The sequence below is a fragment of the Dipodomys spectabilis genome, unplaced genomic scaffold (genome assembly GCF_019054845.1).
Source record: "Dipodomys spectabilis isolate Male_0828 unplaced genomic scaffold, ASM1905484v1 ptg000207l, whole genome shotgun sequence".
In the NCBI taxonomy this organism is placed as follows: Eukaryota; Metazoa; Chordata; class Mammalia; order Rodentia; family Heteromyidae; genus Dipodomys; species Dipodomys spectabilis.
This window is the reverse complement of record NW_024870884.1, coordinates 10,628,934-10,644,931: the sequence shown is the minus strand read 5'-3', so window position 1 is coordinate 10,644,931 and position 15,998 is coordinate 10,628,934. Positions and strand designations below refer to the sequence as shown.

The 15,998-nt window shown below is 49.2% G+C and overlaps 1 protein-coding gene across 3 annotated transcripts in view; it reads right to left on the bottom strand.

Annotated features, from left to right (window-relative positions):
* Hk1 (hexokinase 1) overlaps positions 1-15,437 on the bottom strand; it is a 61,883-nt gene extending 46,446 nt beyond the window's left edge. Inside the window, exon 1 of one of the 3 annotated variants that reach the window (XM_042696322.1) lies at positions 15,240-15,437. In XM_042696322.1, the coding sequence (XP_042552256.1) occupies positions 15,240-15,302 (63 nt within the window). In that variant the 5' untranslated portion in view covers positions 15,303-15,437. Of the gene's footprint in view, positions 1-8,622; positions 8,629-11,909; positions 12,081-15,239 lie in introns of those variants that run through there. The other 2 variants (XM_042696321.1, XM_042696323.1) reach the window with 2 other exon arrangements.
* Positions 15,438-15,998: the final 561 nt, after the last annotated feature.

Below are 15,998 nucleotides of genomic sequence, written 5' to 3'. Positions count from 1 at the left end.
AGGGAGGAGGACATCTGAAGTACAGGAAGGTTTCCTGTCCCCTGCTGTAGGTCACAAACACTGCAGGGAAATGGAAAGCCCTTGAGGCCACTCATATAAGTGACATTGAGGACCCACAGCAGTTCCTTCTAGCTGTGTTCCCATCAGTAAGGCAGCAAGGGGAAGGTTTCACCTCGCTCTCCCACATGGTGGGCACGTGCCCTACAGCACTGACATTCCCCAGACCCACATGGCCAGGGCCCCAGAAGCTCTCACCGTGAGAGGTAGAGGCTGAATGGCACCCAGCCAGCTCTGCTCGACAGCCCAGGTGAGAGTGCAAAGCCAACCTGGCATGTGTACCTTGCCACATCCATTCTCTAAGCTGAGTAGCTGGGCAGGTAACAGGCAGGAATCACCCTCATCTGACAGATGAGGAAACTGAAGCTCAAGGACCCACAGGAACTCGCTGCTTTTGGGGCAAAGCATCTGTGCATTCCTTTCTATTTTTCCTTTTTTCAGTATTAGGGTTTTGAATTCAGTGAGTCCATACCTCTGAGCCATCAAATTCGCTATCTAGCAGGAATAGAACGTAAGACACAAACTAGACACTGGTGGCTCACACGTGTAATCTCAGCTACTCAGCTGAAATTCAAAGTCAGCCAGGGCAAAAAAATTCCTGAGACTCTTACCTTACCCAGCAAAAGCCAGAAGTGGAACTGTGGCTCAAGTAGAAAAGTGCCAGCCTTAGCAAAAAATAAGCCAAGCAAGAGAAGAAGGTAGAGTTTAAGCCCTAATACTGATACAGATGGTAACAAAATTTTTCAGTAACCACCTTGACAAGAAACAGGTGAAAAATAATACTTTATTCAATCCAATAGATCCAAAATGCTACTAGAACAAGTCATCAATATTATTACTTTCCCAAGGTCATACACATGCCAGGCAAATGCTCTACCACCAAGCTATAGCCTTAAACTCCCCAAAACATTAATGAGATTTTTATTTTATTGTTTTATGCAGTACTGGGGGGGCTTGAACACAAGGCCTGAGCTGCTTTTTCATTCAAGTCTAGTGCTCTGCCACTTGAGACATAGCTGCTGTTGTTTTGGTTTGGTTTGGTTTTCCGCTGGTCAACTGGTGATAAGAGTCTCATGGACTTTCCTAGGCTGGCTTTGTACTGGGATTCTTAGCCCTCAATCTCCTAAGTAACTATGATTACAGGTATGAGCACCATCTCCCAGTGTACACATTCAAGTGATTGGCAGCTATAGGGACTGGTGGCTGTGCCCCTGGAAGGCAGAGCTCCGCCCTTCAGATGGCTCCACTCTAGGAGCCTGCCATGACACTAGTGGTTTCTACTGAGAGGCTGCTATAAAGCAGAGCACCATGCAGGGGGAATTGGGGTAGGAGTCTCCTACCATAAAAGGGAGATCAGTAAGAAAATTTACAAATTAATGTTTTATGTGATACAGGAGTCTTCATAAGAAAATGAAGGTCCAGGGGTGTGGCTCTAGTAGTAGGACATATGGCTAGCAAAATTAAGGTCAAGTTCAAACCTCAATCCCACCAAAAGAAAAAAAGAAAGAAGGAAGGAAATGGTCAGACATGAAATAAAGCATGGACAAAGAGGGTATGATCCATTGGAGAAAAACTGGGGAAGCTGAGCACAGTGGTGCACACCTATAATCCTAGTACTTGAGAGACTAAGGCAGGAAGTTCAAGGCCTGCCTGTACTACAAAGGGAAACCTTGTCTGAAAAATAAATAAACAAATAAATGAAATGGATGGCTCTAGAACAAATCATGGTAAGTGAGGTAAGCCAACCTCAAGAGATAAATGGACATGTTTTGTTTTTCTTTCTCATATTCAGAAGCTAGATCTAAACTACTAGGACATAATATATCACACATTTGCACACGATGAGACCAAAGGAGGACACTCTTAGGGGAGGAACAGAAAGGCACAAGGCCTATGTGCCTCTGATCATACGAAATAGTATTTATCAAAATGAACTCCAGGAAATGAAAACAAGAGATTTTTTTTTTCTTTTTTGCTGATTTTGTTTTCTTTCCTTTTTGTTCTGTTTGTTCGTTTATGTCTCTTTAGGAGTGTAAGGGGGGCACAGAAATGGAGGAACAAAGGGTGAACAAATACAGCAATGGTACTCACTGGACACTATGCTGAAAATGCACTATACAACTTATGAATGGGAATGGAGAGAAAAACTGGGAGAGAGTGAGGGAAGAGGTGATGTGAAAAAAAAATAGGGCTGGGAAGGTGGCTCAGTGGTAGAGCGCCTGCCTTGCATGCATGAGGCCCTGGGTTTGATTCCTCAGCACCACATAAGCAAAAAGAAAAAAGCCAGAAGTGGTGCTGTGGCTCAAGTGGTAGAGCGCTAGCCTTAGCTGAAGAGCTGAGGGACAGCGCCCAGGCCCAGAGTTCAGGCCTCAAGACTGGACCCCTCCCCAACAAAAAATACTCCTTACCTGATTTATGTAACCCCTCTGTACATCTCCTTTATAACAATAATAATAATAAAGCAAAAAAATTTAAAACAAATAGCCTGGCAACTAGCACAAGTAGCTCATACCTAGCTACACAAGAAGTTGAGATCTGAGGATTGTGGTTTGAAGCCAACTTGGGAAGGCAGTCCCTGAGACTCTCATCTCCAATTAACCAGCAAAGAGCCAAAAGTGAAGGTGTGGCTTAAGTGGTAGAATACCAGCCTTGAGCACAAAAGCTCAGGGACAGTGCCCAGGCCTTGAGCTCAAGCCCTAGGATTGGCACTAGTTAAATAAACAAACAAACAAATAACAAGGGGAAACCATCCATAGTTCTGGTTTTGCATGTAGAGTAAGATCCATGCATGGAGGGCAGATCAAGGAGGCTATGTCCCCATACTGGCTCTGACTGCTTTCTGGCCAAGGAGATCCTGTCAACTCCACTTTATGGGCCTCATCTACTCTCCAGATAAGATGCAAGAAGAAATATCTATATCCAGGCTTATTTTGCAAGAGGTGGTGAGGTCTTTATTATAATGGTGACCTGGTTCTCCTAATCCACTTACCCCACCCATGTTGACAAGGTCCCTGAAGGAGCCAGCAACCAGGAGAGAAATGAAGTATGCAAGTAATTCCACTGAAGGCAACCTCCATGTGTCAATCAATCATGAAATTGACAGTTACATTTACACAGAGGCTACCAGCAGACATCAGAAAGGGTTTGGGGGCCTTCTTCCAGGGTAAGCATATTGGGGGGGGGGGGGGGAAGGGTTCCTCTTTTAAATGTTAACAAGAATGAGAGAAGGGTACAGGAAAATAATTGGGGGAGGAGAACGCCAAATCCCCAGCATCTCATTGCATTTCCTTTCCCAGAGAAGGGGTCACCCACACCAAGCAATAGGGAGTAGGCAGGATGGGCAAGGTGTCCATGAGTCATAGGACTTGAATGAACCCAACCAAGCCAGCTCTCCCCCACCTCCCCCTGCCTTTCCCTCCTTGAATCTGTTCTCCTAAGCTGCACAATCAGGGGACCTGGTGGGGCCACTTCTTTTTTTTTTTTTTTTTGGGGGGGGGGGGTCCGGTCATGGGGCCTGAACTCTGGGCCTGGGCGCTGTCCCTCAGCTCTTCAGCTCAAGGCTAGCATTCTACCACTTGAGCCACAGCGCCACTTCTGGCTTTTTTCTCTTTGCTTATGTGGTGCTGAGGAATCGAACCCAGGGCCTCTGGCATGCAAGGCAAGCGCTCTACCACTGAGCCACCTTCCCAGCCCCATGGTGGGGACACTTCTGTCCACCAGTTGTGTGGTTAACATTTCCCAGGATGGGTGTGTGTGTGTGTGTGTGTGTGTGTGTGTGTGTGTGTGTGTGTGTGTGTTTTCTCTTTTCTCAATGCAGATGATGCCTTCCTCCAGGAAGTGAAAAGCAGGACTCTCCCAGGAACTCACTCCTACATATATACCCAAGAGATATGAAAACACATGTCCAGGAAAACCCATACATAACTGTTCACAGCAGCATTATTCATAAAAGCCCAATGGAGAAACAATTCAAACACCATCTACTTACTGGCACAGAGATAAAGTGTGATCTACAGAGACAATCATGCGTTGGCATGGATAGACCTCAGAAACACGCTAAGGGAAAAGAAACCAGACACAAAAGGCCACATTTTGTATAATCACATTTTGATGAAATGTCCAGAAGAGGCAAATCCACAAACAAGAAAGTAGATGAAAATGAGTGGTTGCCAGGAACTGAAGGGAAGAAGGAATCTGAAGGCATCAAAAGAACCCCTGGGTGACAATGTTGCCAGACACTTTGTACTCATATACTATATTGTAAAATGGGAACTTCTTTGTATAACTACTTAAAGATAATAAAAAAAAAAAAAGAACCCCTGGGAGGGATGAAAGTATTTTAGAGCAGGATGGTGCCACTGGTTGCACCCCCTTATGAATGTATTAGATACTACTGAACTGTATACTTTAAAGATGGAGTGCCTTGAAGCCAGGTGAAGTGACACATGCCTATAATCCAGGTTTGGGAGGCTGAAGCAGGAGGACAGCAAGTTTAAGGCCACACGGTAGCCACATAGTAAAACTGTCTCAAAGAACAATGCAACAACAACAAAAATTCATGGTATGTAATTTATAGTCCAAATGAAAATAAAGCAGAGCCCCTTTTGTCATGCTCCACAGGTCTAAACACAGACTCTACCTTTTCTTGTGGGGATTTAGAGCGCTAAGACCATCCATCTCATACAGGGTGGCCTTGATTAGCTTGATTAGTGTTAACCATAAAGAAAGAGGCCATGTTAAGAGAAGTTGCAAAAGAGGAGACACAGGAGGTAGAAATGCCCCTCCCTCATTCCTCGCTCCATGGGTTCCCCACTGGTCTGAGCATCTGGATCCTGCAGCTGGCATGGACTGAGATGAGCCAGAGCCCACATTTTCTGTCTGCACAGGGCCAACTCAGCTTCTGTTTGCAAAGGGCAGAGCTGCAGACTTCACCATTCCTTTCCCTTCCCGGCCAGGCCTGGCCACAGGGATACAGCCACCCTCTCCTTTTAGGAAAGACAGTTAGAAAGAAGTTGCTGCCTCTGAAGAGGCCTGGACATATTTAGGGAGAGACAGGCCTGCCCTACCAAAGGTGGATCCACTCAGAAAGAGAGGGTGCAGAAACTAGAGCCCACAGGTTGAATTCTAGGGACCTTTACCAAAGGGCTGTCCTAGCGCTCTTCTGCAGCCGCCCCTGCCTGCCCAGCTCACAATGAGGCTCACAATGACAGCTGTCAGGGTCACTGAGTGAAACTCTGCAACCAGGGCTGTTTGATAAGGGACATTAGGAAGTGAGCTAATTTTAAACTAAGCTACCACGCTGTAACATGCATGGAAATGACTGAGGAAGGAAACAGACTGAGAACGATGGATTACAAGTTCACAAAGGGTTGGCGTGAACAACGGCAACCCCACATGCTCATGGGAGCGTAATATGGCATGGCCTGGAGGATGGTAATTTGGCAAAATCTGATAAACAGCTAAGTGCCCCAGTTAGTAACTCCAGTCTGAGGAACAAGGCCAGGTCAGGACCTAGAGAAAGTTGCTCAAATGCTAACTACCATTGTTTGAGTGTTCAGAGACCCTGTTAGGTGAAAAATTAGATACCTAAATGCCCATCAAAAGAATGGATAAATTAACTGTGACGCATGTATATACAATGTAAAAACACACAAAAGTTTAAATGAATGAGAGTTATGAAGGTGAACATGAAAAAAATACCAAAATATAATGTTAGACTTAAAAAAGGCAAGTTGGGGGCTGGGACTGTGGCTTATTGGTAGAGTGCTTGCCTAGCATACATGAAGCCCTGGGTTCAATTCCTCAGTGCCACATAAAACAGAAAAAGCAAGAAGTGGCACTGTGACTCAAGTGGTAGAGTGCTAGCCTTGAGCAAAAAAGAAGCTCAGGGACAGGGCAAAGGCCCTCAGTTCTAGTCCCATGACTGGCACCAAAAAAAAAGGCAAGTTGGCAATATATATATATATATATATATACATATATATAACATCAATTATAAAACATGAGGCCATAAAAAGCAATACGCAAGGTGAAATAGCATTTACAAATAGTTAAAACGTATATAAAACAATACAATATGCTACATACAGATGCATGCAGATGTAATAAAAGTATAAAAGCATTCATGGAATGACAAATGCCCAATTCAGGACAGAGGTCACCTCTGAAGGGAGAAAATGAGCCACAAGAGATGCTGGAAGGGCTTTGCCTGCAAGAATATCTATGATGTTAACTGTAATCTTGTCTAACTTCTCGCACTAAATACTGGGTGCACGTGTGCTTGTTATGTTAACCTCAACCTTTTTTTCAATGTGCTTCAAGTATATCAAAATAAAAACTAACCTATAGATATTTTTCAGTTGTGGAGAAAACTAAAATGCAAGTTCTTTTTTTTTTTTTTTTTTTTGGTCTGTTCGTGGGGCCTGAACTCTGGGGCTGGACACTGTCCCTCAGCTCTTCAACTCAAGCTCAAGGCTAGCGTGTCCACTTGAGCCACAGCGCCACTTCCGGTTTTTTTCTTATGTGCTGCTGAGGAATCGAACCCAGGGCCTCATGCATGCAAGGCAAGCGCTCTACCACTGAGCCACCTTCCCAGCCCTAAAATGCAAGTTCTAAGATAAACTACTAAAATCAACACTGTTGAGTTTTCTCCTAGAGGAAGCAGAGGCAGCAAGATGAACCCTTTGTATTCCATTCCTGATTTCCTTGCAAGCTTAGGAAAAGGTTCTCCTCTGGGTGGGGCTCTTAGCCCTGTATCTGTATGAGGAATGAAAGCTCTGCTCTCAACCCTTCTACCCCAGCAGCACACAAGGAGGGTGTAAGGAAGAAAGCAATCCCAATGCCCAGGACTAATACTGTCTGCTCTGACAACCTTGCAAAGCATGTTTGTTGTTTCTTTGTTGTTTGTGAACCTTCTAAGTTCATCAGCCACAGAATCAAATAAGCCTTTCCTAAAATAATATTAAGAAACATTTGGGGGGCTGGGAAGGTGACTCAATGGTAGAATGCTTGCCTTGCATGCATGAGGCCCTGGGTTCAATTCCTTAGCACCACATAAACAGAAAAAGCCAGATGTAGTGCTATGGCTCAAGTGGTAGAGCACTAGCCTTGAGCTGAAGAGCTGAGGAACAGCGCCCAGGCCCAGAGTTCAAGATCCATGACAGAAAGGAAGGAAAGAAGGAAGGGAGTGAGTGAGGGAGGGAGTTGGCACTGCTTTTCTGCACTGCCCTGCGGACACTTTTTTGGGGGGCCCTGCAGAAATCTGCCTGCTTCTCCTTAAGGTTTTTGAATGATCAAATGAAAACAAATGTCTAGCAGTGTATTTGTGCATTTAAAATATTTATAATGCAATATCTCTCTATGCATATGTATATATGTATAAATAACTGATATGAGATGATACACAATGTACTTTAGGATGCTCAGATCTAAACAACCATTAAAGACAGAAAGATTAAAAAAAAAAACCTACATTTTGGCTACTATCTATCTGACTCCACTTTACAAAGTTTCAAAATATGATATCCTTGTTTATACAGGTGAGCAGAAGACCAGATACAATAAACACAACCCAGTATATATTAAATGGCCTCAAAGACCCTGATATTGTAGTTTACTAGCCTGGAAGGCAGTGGGCACCTCACCTACTTCCCCAAACAGACTAAGCCCACACTTTCTCAGATTAACACATCCGGAGCCCTGCTTGATTACCAGTGACCTTCCCTCCCACAGTATGACCACCCCTCCCCTTCTGGCCTCCAAAGCAGCCAGTGTTCTACACATTGTGGTTCATTTGCTTTGTATATATCTTTAGACAACAAATAATTACTTGTGTATCATGAGAAAAGGGACCCCTTCTGCCTCATTTATAGCTGTCACCTTAGTCTAGCACAGTATCCTGAACATAATAAAGGACTCCAGCCTTTTCTAAAGACATGATTTCGATCCTGGGATTGGATTTGATTCTAAGGTGCCTCAAATCAATGATCAAATCATCTGATCACTGCTAATTCTGGGACATAGAGGTATATACTTGCCTTTGTACCCAACAGCTCTCCCAGATCAACCTCAGCCATGCTCAGTGTTGGCTCCAGAGGTTAATTCTACCAGCAAGGCACACAAGAGCACGCACATGTGCATGTACACACATATCCAGACAGTCCTAGTCACACCCAATGAGTCTTTTGGGGGAAAAGCCACCCATGCTTCCCTGAGAACAGCAGGAGCGTAGGAGGGAGCACCATGAAGCATGGTCAGACGTGGAAGCAGCTCCCAGCCACCCGCCTGCCCACTTTATTCCCTCACGACATTCCTGAGTGATCCAGATGATGACAGGCGGCTGTGGGGGAGAAGCCCCAAGATGGCGGCACCGGGGACTAGAAACTGAAGACTCACCAAGGATGCTTCACTATACGCACACTACCAGGATGAAAGGTGTCTGACACATTTTTCATAATTGTGTAACTCTTGCCTCTTTCCACAGCAATAAGGAACCGGCCTGTTCCCTAGGCTTTGAGGACATGGACCTGGGGTGGCCCTTTCATTACTAAGCATAATCTACCCCACACTTCCTGGGCCAAGGACTCAAGGACTCCTGGGTTGGGCTACTAGGCAAATGACACCTGTTTGTACACCTCCTAATGGGGATTACTTAGGGTTGGGCCAGGAGATCCGACCCAGAGAAAATCCATTAGTATTTGCTTGCTACTGGGACAAACCCAGGGAAAAGGAAATCTAACCTTTCTTTAAAGCTTCTTTCTTTCTGGCCTTCCAGGACCCATCTTCATTTTCTAAACAAACAACATACTATCCTACATCCTCCTCCAAGTCTGTCAGGGCTAAGCCAAATGGAGGAAGCTGGCAGGAGAGAGGCATGTTAAAAGTCACTTAGAGGTCAAAGGACCTGCCCCTGACTGCACAACTAGCATTCAGTGAATGGGGGGGGGGGGGGGGGGGGGTTCACAAGCATACACCTGCCTCCTCTTTTCCCTCCAAATACCATAGGAAGAATGAAAGGAAAACATGCTTTATACTTGGGCACCCATCACCCAACAGTGTGAGATGCTTCCTGGAACATGGAGGCTCAGACTATTTCAGCCTGGAAACACACTTTGTGAGGCTGAATCAGTAAAGAAAGAAATGTACCCCCTGGTGGCAGCTGTGGTATTGTGAGCAATCCCAGCATGACCCCACCCTCCTTCCTCCTACTGGCGGGCCAGAAGCCCAAGCATGGATTACCAAAGGAATAGGAGAATGTCAGGTCTGTTCTCTGGAGCCCCAGAGTCTACCTGGGGCTGGAAGGCTGAATCATCATGGCCAACCCCTCTGGAACACAGGGTAACACACTGGGCTTGGAGTCCTGTACCCAGCCAGCCTTTCTCACGGTGAGCAGTGGGTGGGTAAGGTCTCACTTAGCAGTGAGAAACATTGACAGGGTCATCAAAACACATACTATGTGCTTATCCTCAGGAAGCCCACGAGGCTTCCAGGGACCACACTCATACATGGCAGTGCCACCTAACCCACCATGCAGGTGAAGTGACACTCTGGTGCAGGAACCAACATACTGCCCCATACGAAAAGGTCTAAGAAGTCCTTGGGGAGGTACAAGCAAGCCATTTGGGTTTCTGTTTGCTGGTTGGTTTTTGTTTGTTAAGAATCTGCCAATAATGCTAACTTTTTGGTCTCAGGATTCTCTCTCCTCCAGTAAGGTTCAGCAGCTAAAAGAAAGGGATAAAGGATCACAAACTTTTGAGTGAGCGGGATTTAGGATTAGGGAGATAAAAAAAAAAAAAAACATGCACTTAAGATATCTATATGGCCTGGCCTGGTGGAATGTGCACACATAGAAGTACATAGCACAGTCCTCAGCTCCCAAGGCTACACTAGATACTCCAAGTCTGATGTCCATTGAATCCCATCCAAACTTTAGCTCACCTCAGCTGCTGAGCACCACAGGACAACCAGGCATGGAGCAGCCAGAGCAACCCAAGGTCCCACAAGTGGTAGGTGTGGATGCTGAAAGGTTTATAAAAGTCCTTCTGTGGGGCTGGGAAGGTGGCTCAGTGATAGAGTGCTTGCCTTGCATGCATAGGCCCTGGGTTCTATTCCTCAGCACCACATAAGCAGAAAAACCCGGAAGTGGCACTGTGGCTCAAGTGGTAGAGCTCTAGGCTTGAGCTAGAGAGCTGAGGGACAGCGCCCAGGCCCAGAATTCAGACAAAAAGTCCTTCTGGCCCCAATCCAGGGACCTGCTGTCCTGGGCAATAAAGGACCCAAAATGCTGCAGGAGGACAGGAAATGTTTGGCTTCTAGAGACTTCTTAACACACACTGAACATGTAAGGGGGCCTGTCTCCCCTTCCCAGTGGGAGAAGCACCCATGATGCACACCACCATTGAAAGGCATGCTTTTGCTTGCAAGGCTCCTCTCAGAAGGGATGCACCACACAAGTGACTGCACCTAGGGTTTCAAAACTCGACCTTCATGGCATATTCCTAAGCCTAGCGCATAACTATCCTACTTCAAATGTATGTACACAAAATGTATGATCAAGGTGCAGGGGCCTAGTCTCTCAGCATTCCCCCCACCCCCCCAGCTGACTTCTAGGAGTCCTGATCAAGTTCTTAGGTGGAGGAAGGCAGGAACCCCGCCCTGACTCCACCCCTAACTGGCTGGGTGACCTTGATGAGGTCATTCACTGCCCCAAGGAAGGCCTACTTCCTAAAGTGCCAAGTGAGGAAGTCTTTTGGACAAGGCCCTACTGTAGACGGTAAAGCAGAAAACCAAGGTCTGTCCCTTCGGCCTCTCCTGTATATAGGGCTACTTTGAACATCTGAGACAGTTTGACTTTGTCGGCCGGTCCCAGCTAATCCTAGCAATAATGTTACCCAGGTGGGTAAAAGAGCTTGTGCCATACCTAGCACTGATAAAAATAGAGGTGTCTTTCCCTACGGGCTTAGGCAGTTTCTGGAAAATGCAATACCAAACTGGCAGAAGGGTGGCAGACACCTTCAAGAGCCGCCAGAGGATAGTATTTAACACTAGACAGCAGCAGTCCCCGGTGGCAACCCCCAGGATAGGGTGATGTTCTGCTGAGAACACTCATGCCACACGTCCACGTCAAGGCCTTCATCCTACCCGAGGGATGAAGGTCTCTTATTTGAGCTCTGAACCTGGGGCTGGCTAGAAACTGAAGCTTAAGAGGAATAAAAAAAAAAAAATTCCATTCAGACGTGGGGCTGGAGACCTGAGGCCTAGGAGCAAAGTTTCCGGTGGCCTCCACCCCCCCACCCCGCTCCGGAAAGCCAGGCGGGTCATCGGGTCTTCAGATTAACAGCAGCTGCAACAGCCAGGAGAGCCCTGGTGATAGCTTCTGGGGCGGGGCGGGGGGAACCCCAAATATGGGGTGCCTGTCCAGCCAGCACCCCCTCACCTCCCCAGCAGCATCTCTGTGATCACGCCTCCCTCCGCCCACGGCGCTCAGACCCTTCTAAACAGGCCCCGGGGGCCGCGCCGCCGGTCCCCACGCAGCCGGCCCCCAGGAGCGGCCCCGAGGCCCCTCTGGCATCCCCGGTCCCGTCTCAAGGGCATTGCAGCAAGCAACGCGGTGTCGGAGGGTCCTCGGGCCGCCACGACCCTCCTCAACTCACACACAGACACACGCACGCGTGCAGACGCACACCGTGAGGGGGTGGGGGGGAACCCCAGGGCGAGGCCTCTCATCCAACCAGCCGCTGGCCTGGGGGAGGCCGAGCGCGGGAGGATGGAAGCGGCGGCGGCGGCGAGCGGATGCGGGAGGCTCGGCTGCGGCGGGCGGGGGCGAGGGCGGGGGTGGCCCGGGCGGGGCTCACCTTTTTGACTTGGTCATCCTTCAGCTCGGTGAAGTAATAGGCCAGGAGCTGCGCGGCGATCATGCTGGCGGTCGGGGGGCGCCGGGCGGCAGACGTGCGCGGCCGGCTGGTCCTCCGCAGCCGGGGTGAGAGCAGTGGTCCTCCCGGGGCGGCGCGGCGGCTCCTCCTCCTCCCCCCTCAGGCTCCTCCCCCTCGGCCTGGGGCGCGGCGTCAGCCCGCGCGCTCCCGCGGCCCGCGCTCCCGTCCCAGGGGGAGTGGCCGCGCCGCCAGGCCCACCTCCTGCGCGCCCATTGGCTGCCGCGCTCCGGGGCGGGGCGGGGACCGGAGAGCCGCTCCCTGCGCGCCGGAAAGGGGGCGGGCGGTGTCTCAGATCCCCCGCACCCCCGGCCGGGCATCACTCTGCACGTCCCCCACGTAGGGAGCCCGCGCGTGGTGGGAGGCGCTCTCCCGGGCGCACGATCCCGCGTGGGCCGGGCACAGGCGGGGAGGCACCGAGGTCGGCCCGGGAAGAACCAGACGTCTCCAGCCCGGAGGATTTGCTGCGACACAGCAGCAGCTTAAGGCGGGCGGCTGTTCCCGTCCTCGGAAACTAGGGCACGCACAGGCACGCACGGGCACGCACACACACACACGCACGCACACACACACACGCACGCACACACACGAGGATTCCCGCCGATGGGGAGGCGCCCGGCGGCTGCTTGCGGCACTGGGCGTGGAAAGCGAACGGAAGCTGGAACCAGGAGGCCTTCCAGACCTCGAACCCCGGTCCCTGCGCTTGCTGTGAGCTCCGAGGGTCCCAACCCACTTGGGACCTCGTGGCCCTGCTTCGCCCCACCCTACGTAGCTAAATCTGGAGCGATGCCCCGGGCAGTCATCTTCTGAGTCACCGCTTCTGAGGCTCTACCGGAGGGTGGCACTTGGGCCGTGTCTCCTAGCCTCCTCCCTTTGCTCTGGGGCCACTAGGCTCAGGGGAGTTGGGGTTACGGTTTAGCCCTTCCCAAGTGTTGTCTTTTTCATTTCTCCAGAGGAAATTGGGGAGAGGGGCAGCTTAGTGTCTTACAAGGCAACACGTAGGAGGTGTGCAAACATAAAGCTGTAGCCATGATCCTTATTCAACAGGTAAGGAAACTGAGGCTCAATGAAGACTAAATCTTCGCAGGACTGAATCTGACCAGGAAGTTATGATCAGGATTAAGGCTTGGGTCTATCTTCAAAGTAGTTGATGCTACCCCTGGAGCTTGCTGTCCTCTGGGTTCTCCACAGCCCATCCTGTCCAAATAGGCCAGGGGCCAGGGCTGAACCCTGTCGTGTACTCAAGATGGTCACAGTCCAACTCTTCCCCAGCCCATCTAGATGATGGGAGCCCTTGGCCAGACCTAGGAAAGGCACAGCTGCATGAAGGGAAAGATGGTCTAGTTCTCAGACAGCCCTCAGGAACCCCCAGAGCCTAAAAGCTGCCATCACCCACTAGAGGAGTGCCTTAGATGTGGCCTGGATATCCCAGCCTATCTCCATCTCCTGCTTGATGGTCTATGGGAGAGGAATCCTCAGCTACCTTTCTGAGGATATACTAATGCCACTCTGTCACCCTTGCTTACTGTGAAATACTATAAAATACTCATGTAATTCGCAAGAAATCCTGACTCAAATTCCCTGATAAGGTTAAAGCTTCAGGACCAGCCAGCCACCTGCATGACCTCCTTTTCCAGGTTGCAAGAGGGCCTGGTAGTTCCCTTTTTTAATTATTTTTCAAAGCAACCCCTTCTCAAAAGATTACACTTAGGAAGTGGCCGCTGTCGCTCAAGTGGTAGAGCACTCACCTTGAGCTGAAGAGCTGAGGGACAGTGCCCAGGCCTAGAGTTCAAGCCCCATGACCGACAAAAAAATAATTTATAAATAAATAACAGATTATACTTACAGCCTCTACAAAACATTGGCTCATGGGTAATCCTAGCTAATTCAGGAGGGTAAGATCTGAGGATCACAGTCCAAAGCCAGCCCAAGAAGGAGACTGGGTCCATGAGACTCTTTTCTCCAATTAACCACCAAAAAGCTGGAAATGGTGCTGTGGCTAAAAATGGTAGAGCACTAGCCTTGAACAAAAAGCTCAGGGACAGTGCCCAGACCTTAAATTCAAGCCTCAAAACCAGCGCGTGCGCGCACACACACACACACACACACACACACACACAATTAGAACAATAGTTTTCTGGCCCATGTAGAACATGCCGTATGTGCCATATGCAAATTTGAATAGATTAAAGGACGACTGTTCTGATTTGCCATTAATTTGTCCTGCAAATAAATAGACTTATGCCAAGCTCTAGAGGCTGAGAGCTCTCTGATGATAAAAGACTGGGTTTTGCTCCTTGCACTGAGTACTCCACACCTGCCCAAGGCTGGCACCATTTGGCAGATTGGATGAGGCAATCGTGATGAAGCCTGGTGCTGGTGGCTCACGCCTGTAATCCTAGTTACTCAGGAGGCTGAGATCTGAGAATCATGGTTCAAAGCCAGCCCAGGCAGGAAAGTCTGTGAGACTCATCTCAATTTAACCACCAGAAAAGCAGAAGTAGCACTGTGCCTCAAGTGGTAGAGCGCTCGCCTTGAGCTGAAGATCTGAGGGACAGTGCCCAGGCCCAGAGTTCAAGCCCCACGACTGACAAAAAAAAAAAAAAAGATAGTGATGAGCACGGCCTGTGTCCAGGCCCTAGCCAGTGCCATCACCCACTTATTCCTCAACCCTTATCTGCGCCTGGAGTCCTGGAAAAGCTGGCCTGCTATCAGCCAGGCCACTTTCACATGCTGGGCTATGTACATCAGCAAGAAGGTACACTTCTGTCTCTTGGCTGGCCTGGACGGAGAAGTTACTAGTCAAAGTAACTGATCACCCCTGCACTCAGCCAGGCCCCAAGGCCCAGCAGTATTCTGTAGACACAGCTCTAGGCCTGAGCCTCATCACTCCCAACCCCCAGCCCTCCTCCCCACAGCCAGAAATATAACAAGAGCCTTCCAACATCCTCTCTGGTTTCTGGCTTCTGGCCATCTCATCCATTCCGAGCTCCAGGCCACATTAATCTTGCTAAAAAGCAGCCTAATCACATCACACCCCTGAGCACAGTCCCACCTAGCACCCTACAGAGCATTTCCAGGCTGGTGGCTGAGGACTTCTGTAACCCGACTCCATGCTTTGCACTTATCTCTTCCTTCACCCTGGCCACAGGAAGCTGCTTCCCACCCACCCCCACTGAGTGCCTCTGTTCTAACCCTCTCACCTAAGACCCATTTGGTCCACCTTCCATAGGCACAGACTCCCCTGCTACTCACCGCAGCAGTCTCCTGGGCTTCAGTGCCTCTACAAGGCATGCACAGACAGCGGAAGAAATCCATCCTGAGCAAGACCAAGGCTCTTCTGTACAGAAGAAGAGCCTAAGACTCAGCTGGTGGGCCATCTTGCCCACGACCAGGTTGGGGGAGAATTGAAGCCAGGTCTCAAACCCTCTTCTGATGCCCAGCCAGAATTCTAACCATCCCTACCACTTCAGGCAGTCTAGGCCCCAGATAAATAACACTGAGTCATGCATACCTCCCAGATAGGGGTTTCTGTCCTCTGGGCATTGCTCTTATCTGCACCCATCAGACAGCTTCCTAGGGATGGCACACAGCCTATCCTGTGTCTTCCCCCCTAAATCAAACCAATGATCTTATGCATGTTTTCATTAGTCTGCCTCTTATTTCTGTTACTTGGCTCTGTGATGGAGGTGGGAGGGAGGAGAAAGGCCGTGGTCTCGTTTTTGCTCAAGACTAGCAGCTACCACTTGAGCCACAGCTCCAATAACAGCTTTGGAGAGAAGAGTCTAGTTTCACTTTCCTTGCCTGGGCTGGCTTCAAACTTCCACCCTCAGGTCTCAGCCTTCTGAGTAGCTTGGGTTACAGGCATGAGCCACCAGTGCTGGCCTGTTATATAACTCTCAAACTTCTATTTAGTAGCCTTGATTACTCCCTGGACTTCCTGTGAAGGAAGACCTTAACCCAGAACGGGTCTCTAGTTTCCTTCCTTTTCGGGGCTTTCCCCTTCCCATCATG